The following is a 26,643-nucleotide window of genomic DNA, read 5'->3' on the forward strand; positions in this document are numbered from 1 at the left end:
TAAATCAATATATTTCATTTCAGTATCTTTAAGACATTCTCTACCCTAACTGGTTCAACAATTAAAGATTTTAAGATACTTTTATAAAAATCGTGATATTGTTGTAAAAATATTTCAGTAAAAACTTTTAGAAGGATAGAGAATAAACTAAATTATAGAGAATAGAAATAATTATGATAATAAAAACCATTTATGATGCTATTTAATGTGAAGTTTTAAAATGATAACACTTTAAAAGAAATGTTCTTTTATAATGTTATCATATATAATGTATATATAAATGTATATTATATATATGTTATCATATGTATCTATTACCCAGTTATTTTACTGTGACTGTCCATTATTTTTGAGCTGCATTTAAAAAAATTATTTTTCCTATTTCAATTTCAGATGCTAACCTAACTATTCTTCCGTATCATAAAATTTTGCTAACACACAAATCAGTTGACCACCTATTACGTGTACCTCTGGAGCAAACTTATGATGAGTTTTTAAATGATGTTGCTTCACTTTATCCTGACCTTGTTAAGGTAAGTTTAACTTGGTTAAGTATTTTAAAATTTAAAATTCCTAATCTGATTCTGGATATAAAAGAGTAATAATAACTTTTTTCTGCTTTTTCTATTAATATGGTTCTTTGTTTAGTAAAACTTTAATTAGAAAAGTTTAAAATTTATTTGTCTATTCAATTAACATGACTTTTTTGTTAAGAAAAAATACAGAGAAAAATGTACAGAGAAAAAGAAGAGTAATAAGAAAAAAAGGATTAAAGAGTATTCAAAGCAAATACTTTTCCTGTTATTGATATTTGTTAAATGATGTTTTGTTAGATTAAAAAAAAATATAACTTTTAAATCTTATTCACTACTAAGATTAACAAGTTCTATTTGAAATAAGCTAGGGCGCTGTTAATGTTTCACAAAATCAAATCTGGAATCAGGATGTGATTTAAAAAAAAATCTAGATACAGTCCTTCATTACAGGGTAACAAGCCTAACCAAACAGTTTCTTTTTTTTGCTTGCAATACCTAGCAATAGACTGTTTTGAGTTATGTGTTGAGGGAGATATGAGATGGCTCCAGCAATCCACAGTTCTGTCAATATCTGTTATTTTATGACAACTTTGAAAAAAACATCATCCAAACTTTCCATTTTAAATGTTATAAAGTATTAACTTTATAATAACAATCATGGAGAGTTTGGCTGATCACCGTTGGTAATGAAACTTCACTGGTGTTATACTGATATAACGGCTAGCTGTTGAGGACAGTCTTGCCAAAGAAGGAAATAGCTACTGTTGTTAACTTGTGGTCTTGAACAGTTGGTGGTCTTTATACATGTAGAGTTGAGCTTCATCTAAATCTTCATCATCCACGGTCTAATTGCAGGGGTGGGGAGCTGGAAAAAAAAAGTTATGGCTCCAGATTTGGCTCTAAGTTTTTTTGAAATTATGGCTCTGGCTCCCAAGTTTTTCACTCTGGCTCCATCTTCTTAAAATATCTTTAAAAAATTTCAATTAGATATTTTTTGTATTAAATTTTTTTTTTTTAAAATTGTTTATAATATTATTTATATTTATATTATAAATAATATTTATATTTTTTTGGGGCAAATACTTGTAAATACGATTAACATTTTTAAAATTTTATTTGTGAATTACGCTACATGCTTGATAAATAAAACAGATGAAAAGTAACGTAAAATATCTTTACTTTATAGCTTTTTAATTTATTTATAAATTATAATACATGATATATGAATCCAAAAGAAATTTTTTATGATGAAATAAAAGTTCAAAAGCTTTATGTTAAATTTTTATTATTTAAATTGAAGATTATTACATTAGCATTAAGTTTAATTTAGTAGTAGTAATTTATTAATTTTTTTTAGTATTTTTAGTAGTAATTTTTTTTAGTATTTTTAGTATTTTTTTTAGTATTTAATTTAGTAGTAGTAATTTAAATTAAGTTTAATTTAGTAGCATTAAGTTTAATTTAGTAAAAAAAAAAAATAATAATAATGATAAAGTAGGTATTGTAACTATAATTTCTTTAAAAGATATTTAGTCAATTTTAATATTTTATTTATGCATTAAGCTTAATGAATGAAACATTAGATGAAAGTTAAGATGAAAAATTAAAAATCTATTTTATAGCCTTTTAATTTATTTTAATTACATTATAAATTATTTATATAAAAAATTAATCCAAAAGCAAATTTTGGTGAAGTAATAAAAATTCAAAAAGGTGATGATAAATATTATTTTATATTGAATATTGGTTTATAAGAGTGTTTTTGACTGTTAGACTAAAAACAAATTAACAAAGTATATTTTTATAATAAATATTAAATTAACTGTAATTAAATTAAATGTAAATATTTTGTATTAAATGTAATTAATGTTAATTTTTAATGTTTTAATTACATAAAAAGTTATGTAAAATAGTTTGTTCTTGAGAACAAAATTGCTTTAATCAAGTCCTCCCTCATAATGGCTCTCAAATCTGATTTTACTATTTTCAGTACTGAGAATAAATGCTCCACGCAAACCAGATCTGGTAACAATGCAAAAACCACTTGGGCAGCATTTCTAATTATTTCTGGATACTTACCTATTGTATCTTGTACTAAAATCTTTGATTGTCTATTAAATTGTCCACTTCAGCAAAAGGTTCACTAAGTAGAGGAACATTTTGAAAACTTATTGGCATTCCGATGTGGGCATTACTAGGGCATTACTATTTGTAATACCACCATGGGGCATTTCTAGGGGCGTTTTGTAATACCGCCATGTTGTTTATCAAGGATTTTTTCAAAATAAAACTCATTATCAGATGTATTTTTACATTTTCAATTTCAGCTTGAGAAGTTTCTTGAGGGGTTCTTCATCTTTATTGTTATAGCACATACACCATCCTTGGCTTTTCTTTTTTGTTCACCTGTTAATAAGCATCTGTACTTAGGATCAAGGTAAACGCCTGCTAGCATTCCATCATTTTCCAGTAAAATACTTTCTCTCATTTCCATAGAGGATTTCATACCTTCAGCTATAATACCCTCTGCATTAGTGTGGAAGTAGATCAGATACTATATATAGGGAAAAGCGGGTTCTGAGCCCTTGATACCCTTATATATTGGGGGGTCTCAAGTTTTTTTTCCCAAGATGGTGGGTATGAAGTACTAAAATAATCTTGTTAGGGTTTATTAAAATCCAAGATGTCGTCTTATTGAGGGTTAGGTATACATAAAATCCTAAGTTTACCCAGAACCAGTGTTCCTAGGTTTAAGTTTTTTTTCCAAGATCCCTAAAGATCCATGATGGTGGTCTATACTTATTCTATTACTTATCCCTAAAGATGGTGGTCTATACTTAAGGTTGACTTATCGTGTCTCAAGGTTTTCCAAGATGGCGGTTATTTCCGAGAGATTGAGTGGTAAAGACATAAAGATGGTGATAAAAAAAACAGTTTTGATTCATACGCTCAGCCTCCTCTTGTTGAGCTTGTGAATTATTTAAAAAGTCCCGTTTATTATAACAGTGAAAGAGTGCAGTTTGGTAATACCTCTTATTGTGGTCACTTGTGTCTTTACGTCTTGAAAAAATTGAATGAAGGTCTTGACTTTCAAAGCATTATTAACACCTTGTGGTAAAATTTTTAAAAATAAAGTTTTTAAAAATAACAAACCAACAAAAAATAACAAACCAACAAAAAAATAACAAACCAACAAAAAAAAATAACTCAGAGCCGGAAAATGGATAGAATGAATATAGGCAGGCAGGCAGCAGGCAGTCAGGCAAACAAACAAAAAAACCTTGGCTCTTGGTCACTACAAACTAAGACCTCCTTGCGATGTAACACCTTAAAAATTAAAAAGATTTCTTGAAGACAACAGAATATTTTTAGTAAAAATTACCACTCAATCTCTCGGAAATAACCGCCATCTTGGAAAACCTTGAGACACGATAAGTCAACCTTAAGTATAGACCACCATCTTGGATCTTTAGGGATCTTGGAAAAAAAACTTAAACCTAGGAACACTGGTTCTGGGTAAACTTAGGATTTTATGTATACCTAACCCTCAATAAGACGACATCTTGGATTTTAATATACCCTAAACAAGATTATTTTAGTACTTCATACCCACCATCTTGGGAAAAAAAACTTGAGACCCTCCAATATATAAGGGTATCAATGGCTCAGAACCCGCTTTTCCCTATATATGATACTTTCATTTCTAGAAAAAGTGACCAGGGATCAGGTCTTCATCTTGAATTTCTTTTGTTACTTTATAAGGTTGATACAGCAAAGTTTTCAGTTTCTGAACTTGAGTCCACGTTACCTTTGATAGCATAACATTGGGGTTCACCATGTCAATAAGTACAGGTTTGAGTTCCAATAAGCATTCAATCATCATTTATGTGCTTCCCCACCCAGGTAATTTGATCCAGAATTGCTACTTTCCAGAACTTCATTTAACTATTTGTTCTAATTTGGGTTTTCTTGTTATTACAACCTGCCTCATCTTGCTTAAAAGAGTAGTTGCATGTTTTTCTGCTAATCCATCATAAATGGCTAGTTGTAAAGTTCAAACACCACAATGCATATGATGGCTTTTTGAGAGGTTTGTAATCTTCCATAAAACAATTCAAATTGAGTTCTATATTACCATCATTATCAGATTGTACTTGATGTTCTGAATCTAAAATCTCAATATTTAGACCAACTATTTCATTTTTATTTTCTTCATCTGCATCTTTGTTCTCCTTTAATTGAATGGCGCAGAGGAAACCATGTAAAGTGGATTTGATTGACGTAGTTTCCTTGAAATATTGTAAATATAGTTTGAGCGGTTTTTTAATGAGCGTTTTTGAGGTAATCTGTAGAGTATTAATTGAATGCTAAATTTTTGTAAAGACAGTTTTTTTTAATGAGTAAAGAAGATCTAAAATTGCAACGTTGTGATCTCTACATTTAGTGTATCAATGGTACTGATCATATTTGAAGCATTATCAGTTACAATGCACAATAAATGATCATCTATTTTATACTCCAGCAATACATCCTTCATAAGCTTATAAAGGTACTCACTTGAATGGTGGGATTGTGTATCCCTTACTGCTACAGTGTGTGCAATAATATTATTATTGGCATTAACAAATCGATTGATTCCAAATTAATTTGTACTTATTTGTGTACAGCCATCCATCTTTAAAAATATAAAACTGTCCTTTTAATTTACTCCTAAGAACATTTTTTTCTTCATTCACCTTATCACTAATAAAGCAGTTTTTTCTATCTAAACTTATCTTTTTCTACTTTTTCTATTAAACTGGATTTTTCTGCCATTTCACCTATTAGCCCACGCATAGCTGGGTTGCAAAAGACAGATAGAGATAATGAATTCTTTACAACTAACTCAATAATCTTGTTTTTTAACTGCTCTAGTGTTTTATGAAGAACTAGATTTTTTTATTTTGAAAGTTTACCAATTTTTTTTCCACAAGTAAAAATTTCTCCTCCAGAGCTTACTTTACAAGTGCAAATATACTTTTTAACATCTTCAGTTACAGTGAAATGTTCAAAATTTTTTTTGACTTTTCTCTATGACCTTGACTCATTCATGAAGGCTTAAAAAATACCTTTGTGTATTTAAAGTTAAAATGTGCTTTACAAAGTATTATTTCATAATTATGTAGCTTTCATAAAAAGCTAATGATTTAATTATTGCGTTTTGAATACGAATTTTTCCAAGCAAACTCATAATTCAAATGTAACTCATAAAAATGTTTTATGCTAAAAAATGCTGGAACTGTGGAGCCTGCAGTTTTTTAATGGCACTGGCTCCCATGGCTCCTTTCAAAAGCCCTCCACACCCCTGTCTAATTGAAGAGGGCAATTATATTTTGCTTTAAGACCAAGTTGCCCCTCATGTTCTTCACTTCACTGAAGCCTGCTTTGGTTGCACTAGTTAGCAGCCTGAGTTTTTTTTTTTACTATCCTGGTGTGTTAGAGATAGTAGGAACTTCACTGTCCAGCTCCATTGTATTATACACTTTATCGTCACTCATGGTATCATGCAATTTATAAGAAATTGACACCCGAACTTTAAATTAATATCAAAAAACATGTAAATAGAAAGTTGTAAGAATTAGTAATTACAACCGGTATTCTTAGGAGAGTAGTTATGGTTTTGAGAGCCAATGAGCCAGGGCAGAGCCCTTAAAGCACAAATATGTAAAGAGAAAATTCTGAAATCACGTAATATATAACCAAAACTTTAATCAGAGGTTTTTTAAAATAGCATTGTTCATAGTGATCGACCGGAATTCGGTTCGGATCTGGTTTCCGGCCAAAATTACGACCGGAACCGAAATTCCGGTTCCTGTTCCGGGTATATTTACGATTTCGGTTCCGGCCGGATTTCCGGTTCAAAATGCTACCGAAAATATATATCATAAAGCTTTATTTAGCATAATACCGTTATGATCATTTTGATAAAAATGATTAAAAAAATTTTTAAATTAGTTGTTAAGCTTGAGAATTAATGTTAATAAAATTTGGCTTTGTTTGAAAACTAATTAATTTTCTTGTTTAAATTAACTTTAAATTAATATTCATATCTTGTAATGTTTTTATCGCTATTATTTGAGCTGAAGTTACACCATTCTGATTCTTAACAGCTCATTTTCTTAAACATATTGTCATGATCCAAATGGACAATTTTGAACCTCCTAAAGATGAATTTGGCTCCTGCAGCTCATCTTTTTCGCACATTGTAAAAATTATTGCGCAACTTCGAACAGGGGAAAACGATTAATGTGCATTTTGACAATCCAAAAAATCATTTAGGTGTTAAATGATTTTTTTAGATTGTCTAACTGCTTCTCTATGCCTTGGGTTTCGGAAAAACTTTTTAAAAAAATGTAAAATTTTAGTTATTTTTACTACATTAATTTTTGTTTAAATTAGAACTAACGTTTTAAAAATATATTACTTATTTTCGGTTCCGGTTTCGGTTCCTGTTCCGGTTTGGATTTATTTTCGGTTCCGGTTTCGGTTAGGAATATTTAGAATCTATTACCGGTTTGGTTCCGGTTCCGGCAATATATCTGATCCGGTCGATCACTAATTGTTCAGTAGTTTAAGTTTTTACATTTTTGGGATGTGGGGAGTTTTTCATAATCCAAGAAAACGTTTATGAAGTGTAGAATAAGGTTACAGTTGATTTCCTTAGTCACCACTCATTGGTTTTAAATACTGTAGTATCACTAACTTTTTATTATCAGTTTTTTAAAATTTGAATGTTGGTATGAATCTTTTACACATCTTTTATTTATTATAGCCTTTCACTTTGGTTGATGCTGATTTTATGGTTTTTAATGAAAAAAAATATAATGAAGCAATGGAATCAGGAGGACCAGAAACATGGTTATTGGTAAATCAGTTTTTTTTTATATCATGTAATTATTTTATTAAAATACAAATATATTTAGAAAAAATTAATGGTAGATATATTTATTTTTATTAAACTTGCCTACAAATTTGAAATAAAGCTTCTTTTGATGTCTGATAATCCTTTTTTGAATTAAATTTTGATTCACAAAATCAGAGAATGTAATTCCAAAGCAATCAAAAGCATTTTTTAGCAAACTTTTAATCTTTGCTCCTTATGTTGCTGCTTTTTTTTCTTTTTTTTTTTTAAACTTATCCAAATTGAAATCCAATTACAAAAATTATCACATAATTTTTTGCTCACTACATACATCAAATTCAAAATTTTCAGAAGATTATCTCAATAACTTTAAATTAAAGATAAGCCTAAGAGAAAGAAAGAAAGAAAAAAGAGAATTAAATACAGCTCACCTACTAACTAAAACAAAATAAAGTTACATTTTCAAGTTCTTGCAAGTTGTTGATCACAAATTTGAAGTACAAAAAACAAAATTCTGGAGCAATGGCATAGCATTCTAATTGTATTACATTTCATTTTCCTTAAAAACTACAACGGTCTGAAATGAGTATAACAATGAATAATTATATTGCAATCAATATTTATGATAATATTTAGAATATATATTTATTTAGAATATTCTTAAAATTGTTTTAGATTGATCATTTTTTGGGTGACCTAGAATGAGATTGACTTGTGAAAAGCACAGTATTAACACATTACAAGTGGGGCAGGTAAAAATACCTGCTTTGCAGACTGCTGTCTATTAGCGGGTCGGGTATTTTTACCCGTTTGAATGAATTTACTTTAAAAGCGACACAGAGTAATTTTACTTGATTGGTTTACATATGAAACTGATAAGACTAGCTTTATGTGCGAGTTTAGCAAAGTGCCTCTTCATAAAGGAGAATGTTTTTTTAAGTACCACACAGTACAAAAATATTAGTTTTAAATAAGTTAATTAGTTTTAAAAACAATTTTTAGAAATTAGTTAGTTTATATAACTTGTAAATATTTTTAAACAATATATTATATTATATTATTATAAAAAATTGTTGCAGTTTTATTAATTTTTATTTAATTCATCAGTTCATCTATTTTATGAACCACATATTAGATTTCAAACGCGTAGTTTTATGCGAATTTTTGCCCGCTACGCACACCTGTTTAGTCTATTTCGCTACCCGCTTATAATGTGTTAAGATATTAGTTTAAAAAAATAAAAATTAAGAATAAAGTTTCTAATTATATATTTATACAAATGGTGATATACTATTGGTAACATATTACTATTGCAAATGTTTAGTATCTTTGTTATTACTTAAAGTTAGTGTTGAGTTTTATTTTTCTTAGGTGCAATCTGATAAAGAGAATGATTACAAACTTGAGAGACCACGATTTGAACTTCTGAAGTATGATGTTCATCCAAATGCACTAACACAAAGTGGAAGCTATCATTTTTCTTGTGAGATTTTTTCACTATAAATATTAAGTATTGTTACAATGAACATACTTTTAAATGAACCAGATACACAGATTGTGCTTTTCTGAAAAATTAAGTTGAAGTATTAGCATGCCACCTCTAAATAGTCCCTAAAAAGTTTAAAATGAATAAAAAGTATATTTTACATGGTGTCTATGTCCTGGAATGTCCTGGAAATTTTAACGATTGTCCTATATGTCCTCAAATGGCTTGGAATGTCCTTGAAATTTAGATTTTTGTTAATATGCAATACATACATACAGACACAGACAGACAGACAGAAAGACAGACAGACAGACAGACAGACAGACAGATAGGCAGATAGACAGACAATCCATGCATGTATGCATGCATACCTACTTATCTACCTACATCCATCCATCTATTCATGCAGACATACATTCATGCACAATTAATAAATTTACCAAACTTTTAGTGCTTCATGTTTATTGCTTTAATGATGATGAAGATGTTTGTAATGATGTTTTTATCATACTTCTTGTTTTTATGTTTTAGCTGCTTACCAGGCCACCTGTGAATTTATTGTTTTTGTGTTTTAGCTGCTTACCAGGCCATCTGTGAATTTATTGACAATGGAATTCAAGCAACAAACAGCAATAAAGTTGATCGAAAAATTAAAATTTATGTGTATACGACACAAGTAAGTTGTGTAAAACAGTTGCAAAAGCCACAAGCAGTTTTATTTGGATGTTTTGAATTTCTGTGTTAAGTTACATTTATTACAAAGATCAAACCACACAATGATTTTAGTAATTATATTGACCTTCCAAAAATTAGTCTTATTTTACAGTTTCTGTTTTTATAAATAAATTTAATTAGGTTTTAATTAACTCAGGTTTTTAAAATGTTCATCACCAACAGAGTACAAGCAACTAGTAATTACTGGTAAAGACCAATATTAGCACGTCACTTGTACTCTGTTTGGTGATGAACTTTTAACTTTAGAGTTAATATTGATAGTTGGTATTAGAAAACTTTGTCAATGATGAACTGGAATCAACAATCTCTTTATCAACGATCATGCTGTTTAAACCATTTCCACATAGTATTCAATAACAAAAGACCAGTTTTGTTGTTGTTTCAAATTCTAGTTGATTCCAATTCCAGAGGTTCAGAGATTTTTTGAATCCAGTTGAATAAGTAAGTTCAGTTGAAACTGGAAATGCTCCCTACCTCAATTTTGTTTAAAAGTAATTCAAATAAAAAATTAAAAAAACTCATCTGATATTGTACTTTTTTTTTACAGATAACAGATTTTATTTAATTTAATAACCACGTTATTTGATTATAAACTCACCACATATAGAACGAAAACTGTTAGAAAAGTTTTTACAAACATGGTTAACCACACCACATGGAGCACGTAGGCAAAAAGCTGAAAAGTTAATTTATTTTAGTGAAAGAAAACAGCTGTAAGTGAAGAAAAAGTGCTAAGCAGGAAAACAAAGAGCAGTACTGAATGTGTCATTGACCAACCTAATTTCTTTTATATATACTTTAGGTGTTTTAGTATATTAAATTGCGCAAAAAATATAAAAAAGATTTTAGATTAAAGAAATATTTCCTTATATTCCATATATTTAAATGTGATGTTTAAAAAAAGTTTTTCTATTGTTGATCTTTTTAGACTTAGAGTCTTTTAGGACACCTTTATAAAAAAAAGAAGCCATTAAATTTCTTCTACTCTTACATGAAAAAAAAAAAAAAAAAAACATTTCAAGAAAAAGATTCCAAGCATAGTTAAATTTTTACCATCTTTTTAAAAAATATAATTTACAAAAATACTTAGAGATAAAAATGTGAGTTTAATAGAAAGACATTGAAATCTAAATCTTTTTTTTCTCGGAGTTGTTCCCTAATGTTATAAGGCCATTTAATCTTATTTTCTTGTTTTGAATTTTTGATACAATTTGTCCACCTATAAAAGTTAGGTCATTTACTAATATTGTAAAATTGCCGTCAATTTTGTCTTAATGTTCATGAATAGCATTGGGATAAGAAGAGTTTTTCAGATAAAAGTCTTGACATATGCTAGCTGATTGTTCTAAGTTACAGTTAAGGCCTTCTCTGAATCTGAACTGTTCTTTAGCCATGATGGTGAGTGGTTGTTCCTAAAGTGTTTGGTAATCTTCATTTAATTGTTTTAAAAGTGTGAGAGTCCAAGCAAGCTCTCCTGGTGTGAAGAGCTAAATACTTTTTTTGATAGAATGTAGCCAGTTCTTGTTATACAGTTAGTTTAAAACATTCTGAATTTGAACAAACAGAAAGTAATGTTGTTGGCATAGAAGATCAGTTACGGATCCTGATCTTCTTTTTAAATTTCACCTGTATTAATGGTCTAAATGTGTTTTTAAATTTGGTTTTTGATTAAGGTCCATCCCCTTTAAATATTCTGCGCAATCATAATGTAGATTCAATTAAAAAAATGAAATAAATAATGGAAAAGTGATAGAAAGTAAGTTAATCACTGGAGAAGATTAAGTGTCAGTCCATATCTATATATCTATTCATTCCAATTTACCCTTTGTTTTCAACCCTTATTTTTAGCGTTGCATCAAAGACCTTTTTAGTCAAATTTTATTTCTAATTAAATTACTTATTAGTAATAAGTAATTTACTGATAATACTTTCTATTTTAATGCTTTTAAAATTTATGTTTTGTTTTTTTTTCAAATTGTAAACAAGTTTTTAATTAAAAAAAAGTTCAATATTTTGTTTTAATTTAAGAAAATCATATTTATTTTACTACACATTGTTATATATACTGTACACAATGTAATTTTATATTACAATTATCATTTAAAGAAAAAAAGAGTTTATTTTAACAATGAACTTTAGAAAATTATTTGCATTCTTGACAATGGAAAAGGAATGTGTGCAGAAGAAATAAAGGCTTTTGTTAGTTACTTTCTTACACAAAAAGATCGCGGATTTGATTATAAAGAGCAGACAGTCTATGGGTTCATGGATGGGAATATCTCTAAATTTGGTGTTGGCGCTACACAGGCTGTATGAAATTCAGATTTTTTTTTCTATTACTTTAATTAAATAATTTGGATATTAATCATGATCATGATGGTTCATGATGGTTGAAATTAATTTTTAATTTTACCAGTTATGCTCATATTTGTATTTTTAGGTTTAGTGCCAACTATGCACATATTATGCTTTCAGTTTCAGTCCCAACTATGTGCATATTATTTATAATGTTCTTAGGGTTTCTATCTTGGGAATACAATTAAAGTTATTACAAAGAAGAAAGGTTCAAAGTTCATCAATGAGATCTCTATTTCAAAGGTATTTTTCAATATTCTTAAACTGAAGCAGTTTCACCAAAGGTCCATAGACTAGTTTTAGAACAATTGGATGAATGTTGGACAGTATCCCTGCTTGAAAGTTTAGACCTAGTATAATTGCTTATAATATGCACAATTAACTTTCTGGTGCAATTTAGCAAATTAGTAATTTAAAATAAAGAAAAAATAGTAATTTAAAATAAAAAATGTTAGGAGTTCATTTTTAATTTTATTTAAATTAGGACAAGTTGCATGAAAGAGCTAAGTACAACCAGCCTGTGTTTGTTGATCAAAAGTGCATTCGAAATCCTGGTGATACATCAACACTTGATTTCAATGAACAACAGTGCATTAAGTTTCTGGTAAAGATTAATAAATTTTTTGCATTTATAGAATTAAATAAAAAGCTATTCAAAATGACGTGCTTGCTTATTTTGCGATATCATAACTTTTATTTGTTTTTATAATTTTTTTTGAAAATGCATTAGTACATGTAAAATAATTATTTTCGTCAATTAAAATATTTTTGTTTAAATTTGAAATCTAAAGTTTATATAATGTTAAATTGTTTTTTGGTCAGAAATAATATAGTTTGCGCATCTAAACTCAACATTAACAATTGTTTGTTTTTTTTTAAGGTTGATGAAGAAGTAAGCAAAGATCAATTCACAATGATTGTTATCAAGGAGGTTAAAAGTAAACATTTAAATTACATATCTAAAGATAATGGTGCTGACCTATCAACCAATTTAGCTCATGTTTATCATTACTACATTCATGGAATCTGTGGAAAACTTCAGAAACTGGAGTTTAAGCAGAGCAGTGGTCTTGTGGAACTTGTAAGACAATATTAATTTAGTCCTCAAGGTTTATAAATATAGCAACAAAAACTTAAATAAGAAAGTTTTTCTCTTGTTAAACTTTGTTATCAAACTTTTATATTTTATTTTACACATAATTTTTATAATTCTTATGTAATTTTGTAATTTTTTTTAAAGAATAAACTACACGAACCAAGAAAACCAAATATTAACATTAGCATTTCTATTGACAAAGGAGGATGTCAAAAATTTATATCACTTGCTGATGTTGATACTGATCTCCAGAGTCAATATCAAGCACGGTTAAAAGCTGTGTTTACCTTTTGCCTCAATTTAAATATAGAGGGTGTGAAAGATACTCAAGTAGTTCAGGTTGTTTTTTTTTTTTTTTTTTTGATTATCCTAATTTATTATTGTTGTTGTTGTTGTTGTTGTTGTTGTTGTTGTTGTTGTTGTTGTTGTTGTTGTTGTTGTTGTTGTTGTTGTTGTTGTTGTTGTTATTATTATTATTATTATTATTATTATTATTATTATTGTTACTGTTACTATTATTATTATCATTATTATCATTATTATCATTATTATTAGCATTATGTTATTACAGGGCTGTTTGATGTATTTTCCAAATAATTTTGGTGAAGAAACTTTGCCATTATCCAGTGAAAATAATGGATCAACCACACCAATGTTTCAATGTTTTTGGCAAGGAAGATTAGCCCCTTTATCTTTTGTTAATTGGTATCTTATTTTGTATTTTTTAATGGTTTTTCTCTATTATTTAAACAAATTATTTGCTTTAAAGTTAATTAGTTATTCAGATTTTTCATAACATTCAAAATCCTTTTTTTTTCATCAGTAGAAAACCAATGTTAGGATGAGTGTTTTGAATTAGTTGATGTCTTTTAGTTTGTTTTTATGGTCAGGTTTTTGCCTAGCAACCAAATAAACCTTCAAAAATTTAGTTTTAAACTCCTAAAATTATAACTTTGTCATAAATTTAATTCAATGAAATTTTTTTGTTATTGTTACCCTAATGTTTAAAAATCTTCAGCTAAAATTCATAACTCAACTCAACTCAGAAATCAAGAGCATTCACAGAAAGTTTTGAAAAGTGTGCATCAGATGTGATGCCAGATGGGACATGAGCAACACAAGAATACATCCTTAATTTCACAAACAAATAAAATTTACTCATAGGTTCATGTTGTTATTCAATAAAAATATGTTATTAATAATTTTTTTAGTATCCTTTACAATAAGTTTTTTCTAATTTAATGCTCTATCTTTTGTATTTTTTGTATCTTATTGTTATTTTTTATTCATCTTTTGGATGGGAGTGAAGTAGTTTGGCAGTAATATAGTATCCTGTATTCTACCTAGCACCATTCTTTCCTCTTATATTAATGTTATATATTAATGATATGGTAATATTGTATTAGTTACTTTTTTTGTTGTGTTATGTTGGTTTTAATTTTGGTTAGAGGACATAGTATTTTGGTTAGAGGACATAGTATTTTGGTTAGAGGACATAGTATTTTGATTAGAGGACATAGTATTTTGGTTAGAGGACATAGTGTTTTGGTTAGAGGACATAGTATTTTGTTTAGAGGACATAGTATTTTGGTTAGAGGACATTTTATTTTGGTTAGAGGACAAAGTGTTTTGGTTAGAGGACATAGTATTTTGATTAGAGGACATAGTATTTTGTTTAGAGGACATAGTATTTTGGTTAGAGGACATTTTATTTTGGTTAGAGGACATAGTATTTTGGTTAGAGGACATAGTATTTTGGTTAGAGGACATTTTATTTTGGTTACAGGACTTAGTGTTTTGGTTAGAGGACATAGTATTTTGGTTAGAGGACATAGTATTTTGGTTAGAGGACATTTTATTTTGGTTAGAGGACTTAGTGTTTTGGTTAGAGGACATAGTATTTTGATTAGAGGACATAGTGTTTTGGTTAGAGGACATAGTATTTTGGTTAGAGGACATAGTATAATGTACTATTTGCAAAATCACAAAAAAATGAATGATCATTAAAAAAAAGTAACAAAACAAAATTTTAAGGAGGATTTCCTCTTATTTACAACTCTTTAATCTTATAACTCTTTACTCCTTTTATTTTTCAGTTACCAAATTTGTTTTTATCATTTTTTTTTTTTTGTAAGAAACCACTTAACTGGGTGTCAACACTTGAATATAATGGAATATATTTGGGGGTTTATTGTCATTTTTAATGCTTAACAAACTTCAAAAAAACACAAACAAATTCAAAAAAAAAGTTTTTTTTTGTTACAACTTTTTTCCAGATTTTCCTTTCAAACTACAAAACAATCATCATCCTGAAAAAATGTTTCATTAATTTTATCTGCATGTTTTCCAGGTCTGAATTCTGATATAGGGAGTAGGGTATTTCACATTAAAAATTGTAACATTTCTTTTTGCGTATTTTACAAATGACACAAAAAATTACATTCTGAGATTTTTCTTTCAACATGACTGATGTCATTGCAGAATATTTTTTGCTGTTGCCTTAGCTAAAAAAAATGCTAACATATTTAAGCAGCAACCTTGTAAAAGAGTCGTAACATTTCTCACTAAAATGGTAAACAGACTTAAACCTTATATTAAAATGAGACACAGCAAGATCTTTAATTAAACAAAAATCTTATGTCATAGCTAACTCATTCCTTAAAAACAAAACTCCAATAAGCATACAGCAAGAGGAAAAAATCATTTACTCTTATAAGATAGATCAGCCATTTAAACCTTTTTACAACTAAGTAAAAGAATTTCCTAAGAAATGTTGATTTTGCTGATAACTTTAAAAAAACTGAGGGATGGATAACTAAAAGCCTGATAAAAAACGTTCCCTTAAATGATTTTTAATAGCATATCCCAATTTGTAAATTTTTATTTTTTTATCCTGGATTTGACTGAAGTTCTTGATCTTTTAAGTTTGGAGTTTTGTGCAAAACCTGAAGGGCGCAGCAGGAAACAAAGAGATCGCTTACCTGATGCATGCTTTAATCGTATTCGCGGTTTATTATTTTTCAACTACCACACTCCAATATCCAACAATAAATTAAAGATTTTATTGGACACACAAAGAGATCTTTCTAATGCTATGAGTGAAGCATCTGGAATGAAGAAGTTACCACAGGAATTCAAAAAATGGTTGCAACAATGTCACAGATTGTATGATAATGAGGTATTACAATTAGCTATTATGACACCATTAATGATAATGACATAAATTTTACAAACTTTCTTTTTTTAATAGGTTATATTTGAGAACCCGTTACCAGACAGTGAACAGTCAAAGAATGAAGACATATTTTACAAACAAGTAAAAATGGTTACTCCATCTGGAGAAAGTATTTACAAATCAGGTGAAGTTTATCATGTTCAATGTAGCATTTTTAAATGAAGTACTTGATTTTTTCTGGTTTTGATTTAATATCCAAACACAAAATTTTATTGTGAAAAATAAACTTTGCTGAGTTATTCAGAAAAAAAAAAGTTTTTGATGAGAAATGTTATGAAAGTTTTGAAAGTAAAAAATTATGAAATTATGAAATTTTTTGAAAGTAAATTTTTAACAATATTTTAGAAAAACAAAAACAAAATTTTCATTTACCTTTCTTTGCCCAAAATTTAACAAAACATTCAACTTAGTAAAAAAGTTTATTTTTTCCCACTACATTTTTTTGTTTAGATACTTTAACCATATGTTTTTTAATAGGTGATATTGTGAAAATTGACTGGAAACCACTTTTGCTCGGAAAAGTCATATACTTTGTAAAGAAAGCAAAATCTACTGATGTGTCAACAATAGTTTACTCAAGACTCCCTGAAGATGTTTTTGGTGATCGGCTAGAAGAGAAACCATTAATCAGAATAGCTGGAATAACAGAGAAGGAAACACTAGAAAGCACGTTTGCCTCTGAGAGACAGTTTTTGCCCAAATATAGTATGTAATACCTTTTTTTTTTTTTACTATATCAACTGTACTTGCAGAAGATTTACAGTAAGTGTATCACTTTACATTGTTATTGAAAGTACATTTCTGTATAAATGAAGTTGTAAAGATTAATCATATCAGCCATATAATAACTATGTCATTGCTGCAAGTCTTAAAAAAAAAACTTCTGTTTTTAGATGTTTTTTTTTATCAGGCAGCGAAGGTCCTCCCCTCTACCTAACTGTGTTAAGTCAAGTAAATAAGAATGAAAGTTTTTGTAACATCACAATTACTTTACATTTTGTAAATATCCTAAATGTTATTATATCAAAGATTATCCCTTCTTTATTAGTTTTTTATTCAAATCATCAGAATACATTTTTTATGGTGTCAGTAAAAGTTGCACATGTGTTGTGGAATTTTCCCTGGTTTGCCTGATACTTTAAGTGTTAATTTTAAAGTAAATTTATTTTATCAGTGAAGGTTTTTGAAGGAAGTGACCCAGGTAGGGAAGTTCCAAAAAAGCTGAAGTTCTGTGCTGGTGTTGAAATGAAAGATAAAACAAACTTTTGGGTGGTGGTTTACAACTCAAGTCATGAACCAATAACTGAAGTTCATCAAAGAAAAATATCAGTGAAAGTTGAGGTACATTCTGTTTATTCATAAGAGACTTGTTTACTTATTTATTTTTTGATAGAATGTGGTATAATAGTTTTAACATTCATTAAACCTTAAGTTTTAATAAAACCTATAGAGAGAGAACTGAAGAAATGTGAAATTGATAGCTTGCTTCATCAAATTTTCATAGAATTGTTTTAAATATAATTGTATGATTACCAATTGGATATGCAAGTATATACAGGCCTCTCTTTTTTTAAATCTTTGAAATATGACAATATCACACCCAACAAGGTTTTAATACAAAAAAACTATAAACCTTAAACAGAAACCATTTAATACAAAAAAACTTAAACAGAAATTATCATTATCAAAATACTATCTTCAACATCAGTGCAAAATGTAAATTGGACTATTGATACTTAACTTTATTTTCAGTTAACTCAAAGATCAGAACTGGTAAACTCTCAACCAATAGACAAGAAGTATATGTTCAAACCATTTTACTTTGACAAAGTTGGCAAGTACATGCTGACCTTTTCAGTCCTCTTAAACAATAATAAGGTTAAGCCGGAGCTGAGCAAGTCAATTGAAATCGACATAAAAGGTTAACTAATTTTATTTTAAAAGATGTGACATGCGAAATGCTTGTTGACAAGATTATTCAGTTTTAAAGACTTTAAGATTTGAAATTTAGATAGTGTTTTACCAGTGTTACATTTTTCTTCAAATACAGTAAGAAATATATTTCAAAAAGAGTAGAAAAATGATAAAGTATTCAGTAATTAGTGGTAAGCTAATAAATCTTAAAAAAAAAGAAAATTCTTTTTAAACAAAATTACTGGATATACTTAAGGCAGTGAAGTTTATTGTTAGAAACTGATGGAATTTTTATGGTGAGCAGTCATTGTTTTGGTACAAATTTTTAATTTTAATTTCTTTTTTTATTATTGCGATTATTCACAACTTTTAAAAATATTTAGCAAATCACAAGGATTAAATAGATGATATGATTGCATCACAGGGAAGAAAGCAAAAAAATTTAATAGTTTTTTTTTTAATTAAAAAATGAATCAAATAACATTTGTACTTAGCATTACCTTTTCAAAGATAACTATGTACATAACTTGACCAAGAATAACATTGATACAGTGAATTGAACTGTTTGTGTTGCAGCATAAGCAGCTTCAATCCATGAAGCATCCTAAATCTTAACTGTTAGAAGTTCGTACATAAATGTTAAAGACTTTTTGAAAACAACAAGGTCTCAAATGTACTTTGTTCCGTTAGGTTCATACAGTATAAACTTTGAGTCATTCATTCAAGAAAAAGATGGCCCAATTTTGTTTGGCAAACTCAATTTGAGTTTTGAAACTTGACTTTTAAGAATTTAGGGAACAGGAAGATGAGGTTGCATCAAGGATCTCTCAGTACAGCATTTTGCACGTCACATCTTAAATAAGTCGCTTCATAAAGAAGATTCTTTTTAAGATTTGACTTTAAATCTTTTTTCTTACTTTAACTATTTTTTTGGCTGCAAAAAAAATTATTTTAATGAAAATGTTAAATGATGTTCCACTCTTGAAAGGTCTTTTTCAACTTACTAAAAGCGTTTCAATTTCAAAGGTTATTGTGTTTAATTAAGTGTAATTACCCCATCTTGTGTTCAATTTCACCACAGCACAGGGTTAATAGAATTTCTCATTTGATTCTTGGTCAATAAACTTTAAAATAACTTTTTTTACAATTTACATTTTTTTTGTACAAAATTTTTCAGTTATTAAAAGATTTTTTTATGTTTTTTTTTCACTTTTATTGTCTGTTTATTTCTAAAATTATTGATCAGCTGATTAGCAATTAGTAATTGCACCACCAAGTTTTTTTTTGATTTTTGGGGCTTTTTTTTTTTTTTTTAAATAATAAGTTTACTAATAGTTTTTTTCTTAAAGCTAATGTTGCTGAAATCTTAAACTTACATGAGAGCTCTCCTGATAAAGTTCCGTTGGGTGAAAATGTTATCTCTTTTACATTGTCATTTCATGATGTCTATATGAATGAAACGAACATTTTCAAAGATAATGAAACTTCTGTTAAGTTATTAATTTCATGTGAAGATTTGATAATATCAGGTGTCATGGATAGATACACCCCTGATAAAAATGGCCGCTTGAAAGGTAAATCATTTTAAAGTTTATTTACTAAGTGAATTCATTTGTTTGTATGAGTTTGAATTCGATATAAATAGTTTGAATAATTCAACATATATAATTTGAAATGGATAATAATGACCTTTTTTGTAATGCTAGTAATTTAAAATGATTGACATTACAAAAAAAAAAAAGTCAGCAATACTTTTGTAATTGTCATAAACTCATTAAATTTTATAAACTGTCTAAATGTTTAATGAAGTTTGCTTTTGAATATTTTTAAAATTTCACTGTTGAATATATTGCATCCTATACTCATTTTGTACAAATTTTATAAAAGTTTTATTTTTTATATTTCTATTATATTCTTATTTCTATTCATGCACTTTTATTATAATAAAATAAATAGAAGAAAGTTTATCTTTGTTTTATCTTGTTTATGTATCTTTAGTAAATGATATCGCTATATTCCCAAATGAAAAAGAAGTTAGTAGGAATCGTGATTATGAGTTTTGGATTATTGCTGAGGGCATTGGCGATGTTATGTTCCCAATAGTCCTGGTTACAGGTTACACTTATCTTTGATTTTTACTATTGTTTGGCTTTTACCATCATCTTTTTAATCTTTAGAATTTAGAATTTCATATAGAAATGTAAAATGTAAATTAACTGAAGTTTTTTAAAATTATTAAATAATATATTAACTTATTTAGGCGCACCTGAAAAATGTATAATAAAAAAGATTTCCAAAGAGTATGAAAATTATGATAGCTTTCCAGAGCTTGAGATAAAGTTGGTTGACAAATGGAATCAGCCAAGCACATTGCAAGATAAATCTATTTTGCTAGCAGCAGTATGTGATGCCTTCAGCCAGCAGTTTCTTCTATCAACTATAGTAAATTCAAGGGCAAAGTTCTCTAGTTCTTCAATAAAACTTACCTCTGTGATATCATCACCAGTTACAAAAATTGTAAAAATTCAGTTGATCATTCCCAATCTTTCAAAAAAGCGACCAAGTATACAATCTGTTCTGAAAACCCTTTATGAATTTGAAATACAAATTTTTCCAAGCAAGGTTGCGAAAATTTACTAGTTTTCATTTTAATAAGGAGACTTATTAAGGCTGATACAAGTTATTTATTTTTCAGATAGGATAGTTGTTCAATCTGTTAAATTTTTTCACATCTCATAAAGTTTAAGTTTTTGGAAGAAAAGAAAAAATTTATTCTTTGGTTTTAGTTTGTCAGATTTCAATTTTGTTAGTATTGCTATTTGGTCTTGCTGCCTTATTTTTTTTTTTTTTTTTTTATTTCTTTAGGCGTGTCAGAAAATTCAAATTGTTCATGATGATAAACAAGGTAACTCTGAAAATCTTCATTTAAGTGCAGTTGCAGGGTCATTAGTAAAAGGCCTCAAAATCATTGGTTACAACCAAAAAGGCGAGCAGATGTCAGAAGAAGACCTCCTCTCACAGAGTCCTCATGTTACAGCTTCATGGGCTGAGGTTCTTATTTTTACTTGTTTTAGAACAATTTATAAAACTGAAATTGTATTTTAATTTTTATCTTTATTTTTAGTTAAAAATTTTCTTTTAGGTTGATGCTTTAAAGTTACCTTTGCTCCCTGACCTTAATGTACCAACCACTGCTCAAGCTACCACACAAATTGTGCAATGTTTTATTAAGTATAATGGGTTTGAGATTCGCAGTGAAGCCAAACTTAAACTAAATGTATTGCCAGGTAAAAACGTTTAATGCTTCAATATACTACTATAATAATTCTGCCTGTGTATGAAAATGTATTCTCCTATCTGTTGTAAGTGATTTCGAGTTTTGTTTAACTTTTTCAAAAAACCTAAGATATCCAAAGTACACATTCTATTGCTGTTTCATAATAACATTTCTTTACAGCCTAAAGCTCTTCTTCTTTTCTTTTCTTTTTTTTTTTTTTTTTTTTTTAAGTTAAAAGTGTAGGTTTATTAAAGAAATAACTTATGCACTACGTTTTAAAGTCATTGGTATAATGAGCAATATAATTCATAATAAAACATAATATTTAATCACATACTTTTGAGTATGAAAATTTTGAAATAAAATCATTTATACTTGCATTTTTTTTTTTTTTTAATCTTAAAATTAAATTTTGAAGAAAATATTTTGAAGTAAAAATATTTAGCATGTTTGAGAAAATATTCTAATAATTAAGACCAGTTCTAGAGGAAAATCAGTAAGAATATGAGATTTATCAGAAGAATATGAAATATTATGATAATGCAGAGTGACCACCAATTGATAATTCATGACAGTAATTTATGTGCGTAAAGTAAATTATTTGTATGCACTCTTCTTTTTTCTTTTTTTTTTCTTTTTTTAATTTTTCAAGTTTCATTAATCTAAAACGTCTCAAGTTTCATTAATCTAAAACGTTTCAAGTTTCATTAATCTAAAACGTATTATGATTTTTCCATCTCTTCAAATATCATATTGTGGATATTATGTTGTAGACTTGGTTTCAATATGATATGCATTACTTTTCTTGTATAATAGGTCTATGCTCTAAACCTGTTATATGATGAAAATCATGCATGCCTGAAAGCCAAGTTTAAAAAATTGAGGCCACTTTAAAGCATCAAATTTAGTTGTAAAATTTTGGTTTTTGAAAAAGTTAATTCCAAAATTAAACTGTGTTTACATGTGTTATTTGTTGTTGTTTTTTTTTACTTATTGTTTTCTTGCATATGAGCACTGTTAAGCACATTTTGTAGATGTTGCAGCTAAATGGGGATTTGTTCCTTTGACTTTGACTGCTTTTTGTGGAGGGAAAAAAGAATTGACAAATGCCACTAAAGTGGTTGCCTATGATCAATATCATAATCAAGCATCACCTATGGAATCTGTTCCTGTTATAACAGTGGAGCATTCAAAGTAATTAGTTTTTTTTGGTATTTATTGAAGATTACTATAAATAGACATTTTAGAAATATTCAAAGACTAATGCCGGTTAGCATTGTTTAAATCTTTAAAAAATTGAATTTTTTTAAAAACCTAAAATGTTATAATATTTTGCTTTCAATTTTGAAAAAATTAAAATTTTTAAAATTAAAAATTGAAAAACATTCTGATTTTTTCCTAAAGGACTCTTCTAATTATACAAGTGTTATAAAAAAACAGCAAAAAAATGTTGATGATTTCACTAAATTTTTACTAAGCATATTTTATATCATCTATTAACTCATTGGTGGCTTGAGAGCTCCAATAAAATTGTTTGGGGCGACAAAATATTTATTAGCACAGCTTTCTGTTTTATGCAACCATTTGAAATTTTATCTTGAAATTTATGCATACAAAAAACTGACATTTAGTAGATGTTTTGATATAAAAATTGAGTAAAAATTTAGCAAAGTTTTAAATATAGAAAGGATAGAGAAGAAAAGGTATTTATCCAACAAAATTGCTTTATATGTCAAAGGTATGAGAAGATATGAGAAGGTTCTTGCAGCATAAATATGAAGATAAACTTTTGTTTTTTATTTTATCAGCAGATCGTTACAAGATTGTTATCTTCATAAATGATTAATATAATTATTTTTTCTAAAATTTTACCTCTAGACCAGATTTAAAGGTAGAATATTCTGGCTCGCTTGTTCGTTGTATGGATGAATTCATATTTTCCTCCTCTTCAACTTTGTCAGGAAGTGTCGGCAATGTAATTTTGTTTGTTCAAGATGAGCATAATAAACTTCTAAAGGATTCTATTCAAATTCAGCTCAGTTGTGGTGAGTTAAAAGAGTTTAATTTTAAATCACTTTAATTTTAAACCAGATTGTTTGAATGAAACGTTAATTGCTTTAATAGTTATGTTTACCTTTTCTAATGAATTGTGATGTTGCATTGCATTACAGTGAATGGCTTTTTTCCTCTGAAATATTTAGGTCCTGCATCAAAAATTTCTCTTAAATGCAGTTTATTCAAGAATGATAAAAATGACGAGGTCCCTAAAATATCTCTTTTTGCTAACAGCTTTATTGAATCTAATATCCATTGCTGCTTAACTGATTTATATGGGAATTCAACATCTATAAAGACAGGTATTAAAATGGTTTGGGAGCCCCAAACTGCTGGAGCATCAATTATAAAAGAAACAAGTCGTATGGGTGAAGTAGTTTTTCGTGCAAACACTGTTAAATGTTATGCTGATAGAGGCAATGTCAAACTAAAAGTATATGCTCCAGACATGAGTGCAGTTGAGGTAAACACATGATTAAATATCTTGAAGTTTCTATCTCAGTCTTTTTTCTGTAAGTTTAATTAATTTTTCTATAATTTAGAAGTTTGTGCCTCAGTCTTTTTTTTATAAGATGAAACAAAAATTGTTTGAGAGTCAAACACAGGGTGACATTCTAAAGTTAATTTGAATGTTAATTTAAGTTAATTTAAATTACACATGATTATTAAGCAAAGCATAGTAACATTTTTTAAGAAAGTATCATAGTAGAGTTACAGCACCAAAAAAATACAGTAGAGAACTTTTACTTTAAAAAAGGTAAAGAAGAAATTGTTTAGAAGTTGAGATAATACAATAAATATTTATGATGAAAAGTACAATGATTATTGATGTTGAAAAGTAGTTCAATTTTAGTTTATTACATATATAAGAATGAAAAACCTCACAAAGAGCAGTATCTGAAACAGAAAATATTAGCATTATTACATTAGAATCAGTATGTTAAATGTAAAGCAACCAATTTTGCACAAAAATTTAGTCAGAAACTAGATGTACATTATTAACATATTTTTCAAACACAGATTATAAATATATTCTGTATTATAAGGGCTAATTATAAAATGTGTTATCAAACACACATTATTAACATAAACTTAAAGCTCTGATGTTTTAATTAAAATACTAGACATACATTGAGTAAAATTAAATAGATATTTGAAATTAATGTTCTAAAGACTGTTTAGTCCACCTATTCAAGTTGTTGATGACCTGTGTTAAGTCTGTTGCATCTGCTTATTTTACAGAGCTTTTAATACTTGTCTCAGTTATGATTTGGTGACTAAAGGTTTCAAGTTATGATTTGTTGACTTAAGGTCATTCATTCTTCTTCTATTTTGCAGCTAGAAGTCTGACTGTTCTCAATACCAATTTTTCCAGCACAGTGATTGTTAGATTTTTTTTTTGAAGAAATATTTTTGATTTGGATCAGGTTCATATTTCAATCAGGTTCATATCTGGGGATTATGGCGGTCATATCATAGTTTTTAGCAAGCCCTCGTGTTCTCTCATTTCTGTATATTCTCTACTTATTATTGCAGTATGTTTTGGATCATTATCCTGTTGCAGAAAAAAGCCTATTGCAATTAAATGTAACCCAAATGGATTTGCATTATTCTTCATAATACTTCTTTAACTCTCCTTATTCAAAATGTTGTGGATCCTTGCAAGGTCCCCTGTCCCACTTGATGATAAATATCGTCATAACTGAACCACCACCATTTTTCACAATTAGAGCAATATAGGTTGGTATCTTCTCTTTAGATGTACAGTTACGGAAAAAAGTATCCGGACAAACTATTTTTAGGTATAATTCTATGTTAAATGAAGGAAACCTCATACTGTTATATATATTTTTGTAGCTCTCGACAAGCTCTATCTAAGTGTACCATCAAACATTTACTTTACTAGGTAGATGTCTCTTTTGGTAAGAAAAACTAAATTGTCTGTGGAAAAAAGTATCCGGACAAAAAATTTTTTTTTTTTTTTTGTAATTTATTTCTTTAATATTTAGTCCATCCTCCTTTATTAGTTAATACTTCGTCAATTCTCTTAGGCATTGACTCAACCAGACTCTTACACCTCGTTATATCTATAGAATTCCAGCATTTTCTGAGTGCTTCCTCGATGTCGTCTTTTTTCGTCAATATGAGCTTACAAATTTCTTCCTTGACTACTTTCCATAGGTTTTCTATAGGATTCAAGTCTGGACTTTGTGCTGGCCAATCTAACACCTCGATATTTTTGCTTTGGAGCCAGGCTTTGGTATTTTTTGTCGTATGTTTTGAGTCACCATCTTGCTGGAATAAGAATTCTCCATCGAATAACTCTCGAGCAGATGGTAGCATATGATTTGAAAGTATTCTAACATACTTTGGGGAAGTCAATGTATCCTCTATAACATGAATACGCCCCACACCATTCCAACTGAAGCATCCCCAGGCCATGACATACTTGTCATGCTTTATTGTCTGTTTAACATGCTTTTGTTGCATTAACTCACCTGGTCTTCTCCATGTCCAACGTCTACCATCTGAACCATTAAGGCATATTTTTGTTTCGTCTGACCATAATACCTTCTTCCAATCATCAACGGTCCAGTTTTGATATTTCTTTGCAAACGCAAACCTCTTTGCAATAGGTCGTTTGGTAAGTAACGGTTTTTTGGCAAGTGCTCTACCATGTAAATCATACTCATGCAGCCTATTTCTAACAGTTCGAGGACTTATATTGACTAACTCGAGTTCTCTGAGTTGATTCGCAATATCTGTTGCATTTGGTCTCACGGAATTCTCTACCAAAGTGAGGATTTTTCGATCAATCTTTGGAGTTGTTTTTCGTTTTCGTCCAGATCTTGGCAAACTTTTGAGTACTCCATGCTTTTTAATTCTCCCCAGAGTATCTTGAACAGTTGATTTGGGCATACAAAGCTGTTGTGCTATATCTCGAACCGTTTTGCCTTCTTTTGAGAGCACTTCAATCTCTTTCCTAGCAACTTCTGTCAATTCTTTACTTTTCACCATGGTAACGGTTATCAATGAGTTCTAAATGTTATAGA

General features: G+C 28.5%; 1 protein-coding gene across 2 annotated transcripts in view; it reads left to right on the forward strand.

Moving 5' to 3' along the window:
* Window positions 1-26,643, forward strand: part of LOC145192765 (structural maintenance of chromosomes flexible hinge domain-containing protein 1-like) — a 41,262-nt gene that overhangs the window by 3,467 nt on the left and 11,152 nt on the right. For both annotated transcript variants that reach the window (XM_090072695.1, XM_090072694.1), the window contains exons 3-25: window positions 394-533; window positions 7,348-7,440; window positions 8,809-8,920; window positions 9,499-9,599; window positions 11,798-11,968; window positions 12,176-12,256; window positions 12,498-12,617; window positions 12,894-13,094; window positions 13,254-13,448; window positions 13,681-13,814; window positions 16,035-16,287; window positions 16,360-16,468; window positions 16,822-17,049; window positions 17,519-17,685; window positions 18,097-18,265; window positions 19,608-19,832; window positions 20,257-20,373; window positions 20,519-20,880; window positions 21,124-21,309; window positions 21,401-21,545; window positions 22,570-22,729; window positions 23,414-23,580; window positions 23,737-24,053. In XM_090072695.1, the coding sequence (XP_089928821.1) occupies window positions 394-533; window positions 7,348-7,440; window positions 8,809-8,920; window positions 9,499-9,599; window positions 11,798-11,968; window positions 12,176-12,256; window positions 12,498-12,617; window positions 12,894-13,094; window positions 13,254-13,448; window positions 13,681-13,814; window positions 16,035-16,287; window positions 16,360-16,468; window positions 16,822-17,049; window positions 17,519-17,685; window positions 18,097-18,265; window positions 19,608-19,832; window positions 20,257-20,373; window positions 20,519-20,880; window positions 21,124-21,309; window positions 21,401-21,545; window positions 22,570-22,729; window positions 23,414-23,580; window positions 23,737-24,053 (3,953 nt within the window). The remainder of the gene's footprint in view (window positions 1-393; window positions 534-7,347; window positions 7,441-8,808; window positions 8,921-9,498; window positions 9,600-11,797; window positions 11,969-12,175; window positions 12,257-12,497; window positions 12,618-12,893; window positions 13,095-13,253; window positions 13,449-13,680; window positions 13,815-16,034; window positions 16,288-16,359; window positions 16,469-16,821; window positions 17,050-17,518; window positions 17,686-18,096; window positions 18,266-19,607; window positions 19,833-20,256; window positions 20,374-20,518; window positions 20,881-21,123; window positions 21,310-21,400; window positions 21,546-22,569; window positions 22,730-23,413; window positions 23,581-23,736; window positions 24,054-26,643) is intronic.

Source organism: Hydra viridissima, unplaced genomic scaffold (assembly GCF_058129835.1).
Source record: "Hydra viridissima isolate aposymbiotic clone 2 unplaced genomic scaffold, HvirCarnegie_v1 scaffold_15, whole genome shotgun sequence".
NCBI classification, from domain to species: Eukaryota; Metazoa; Cnidaria; class Hydrozoa; order Anthoathecata; family Hydridae; genus Hydra; species Hydra viridissima.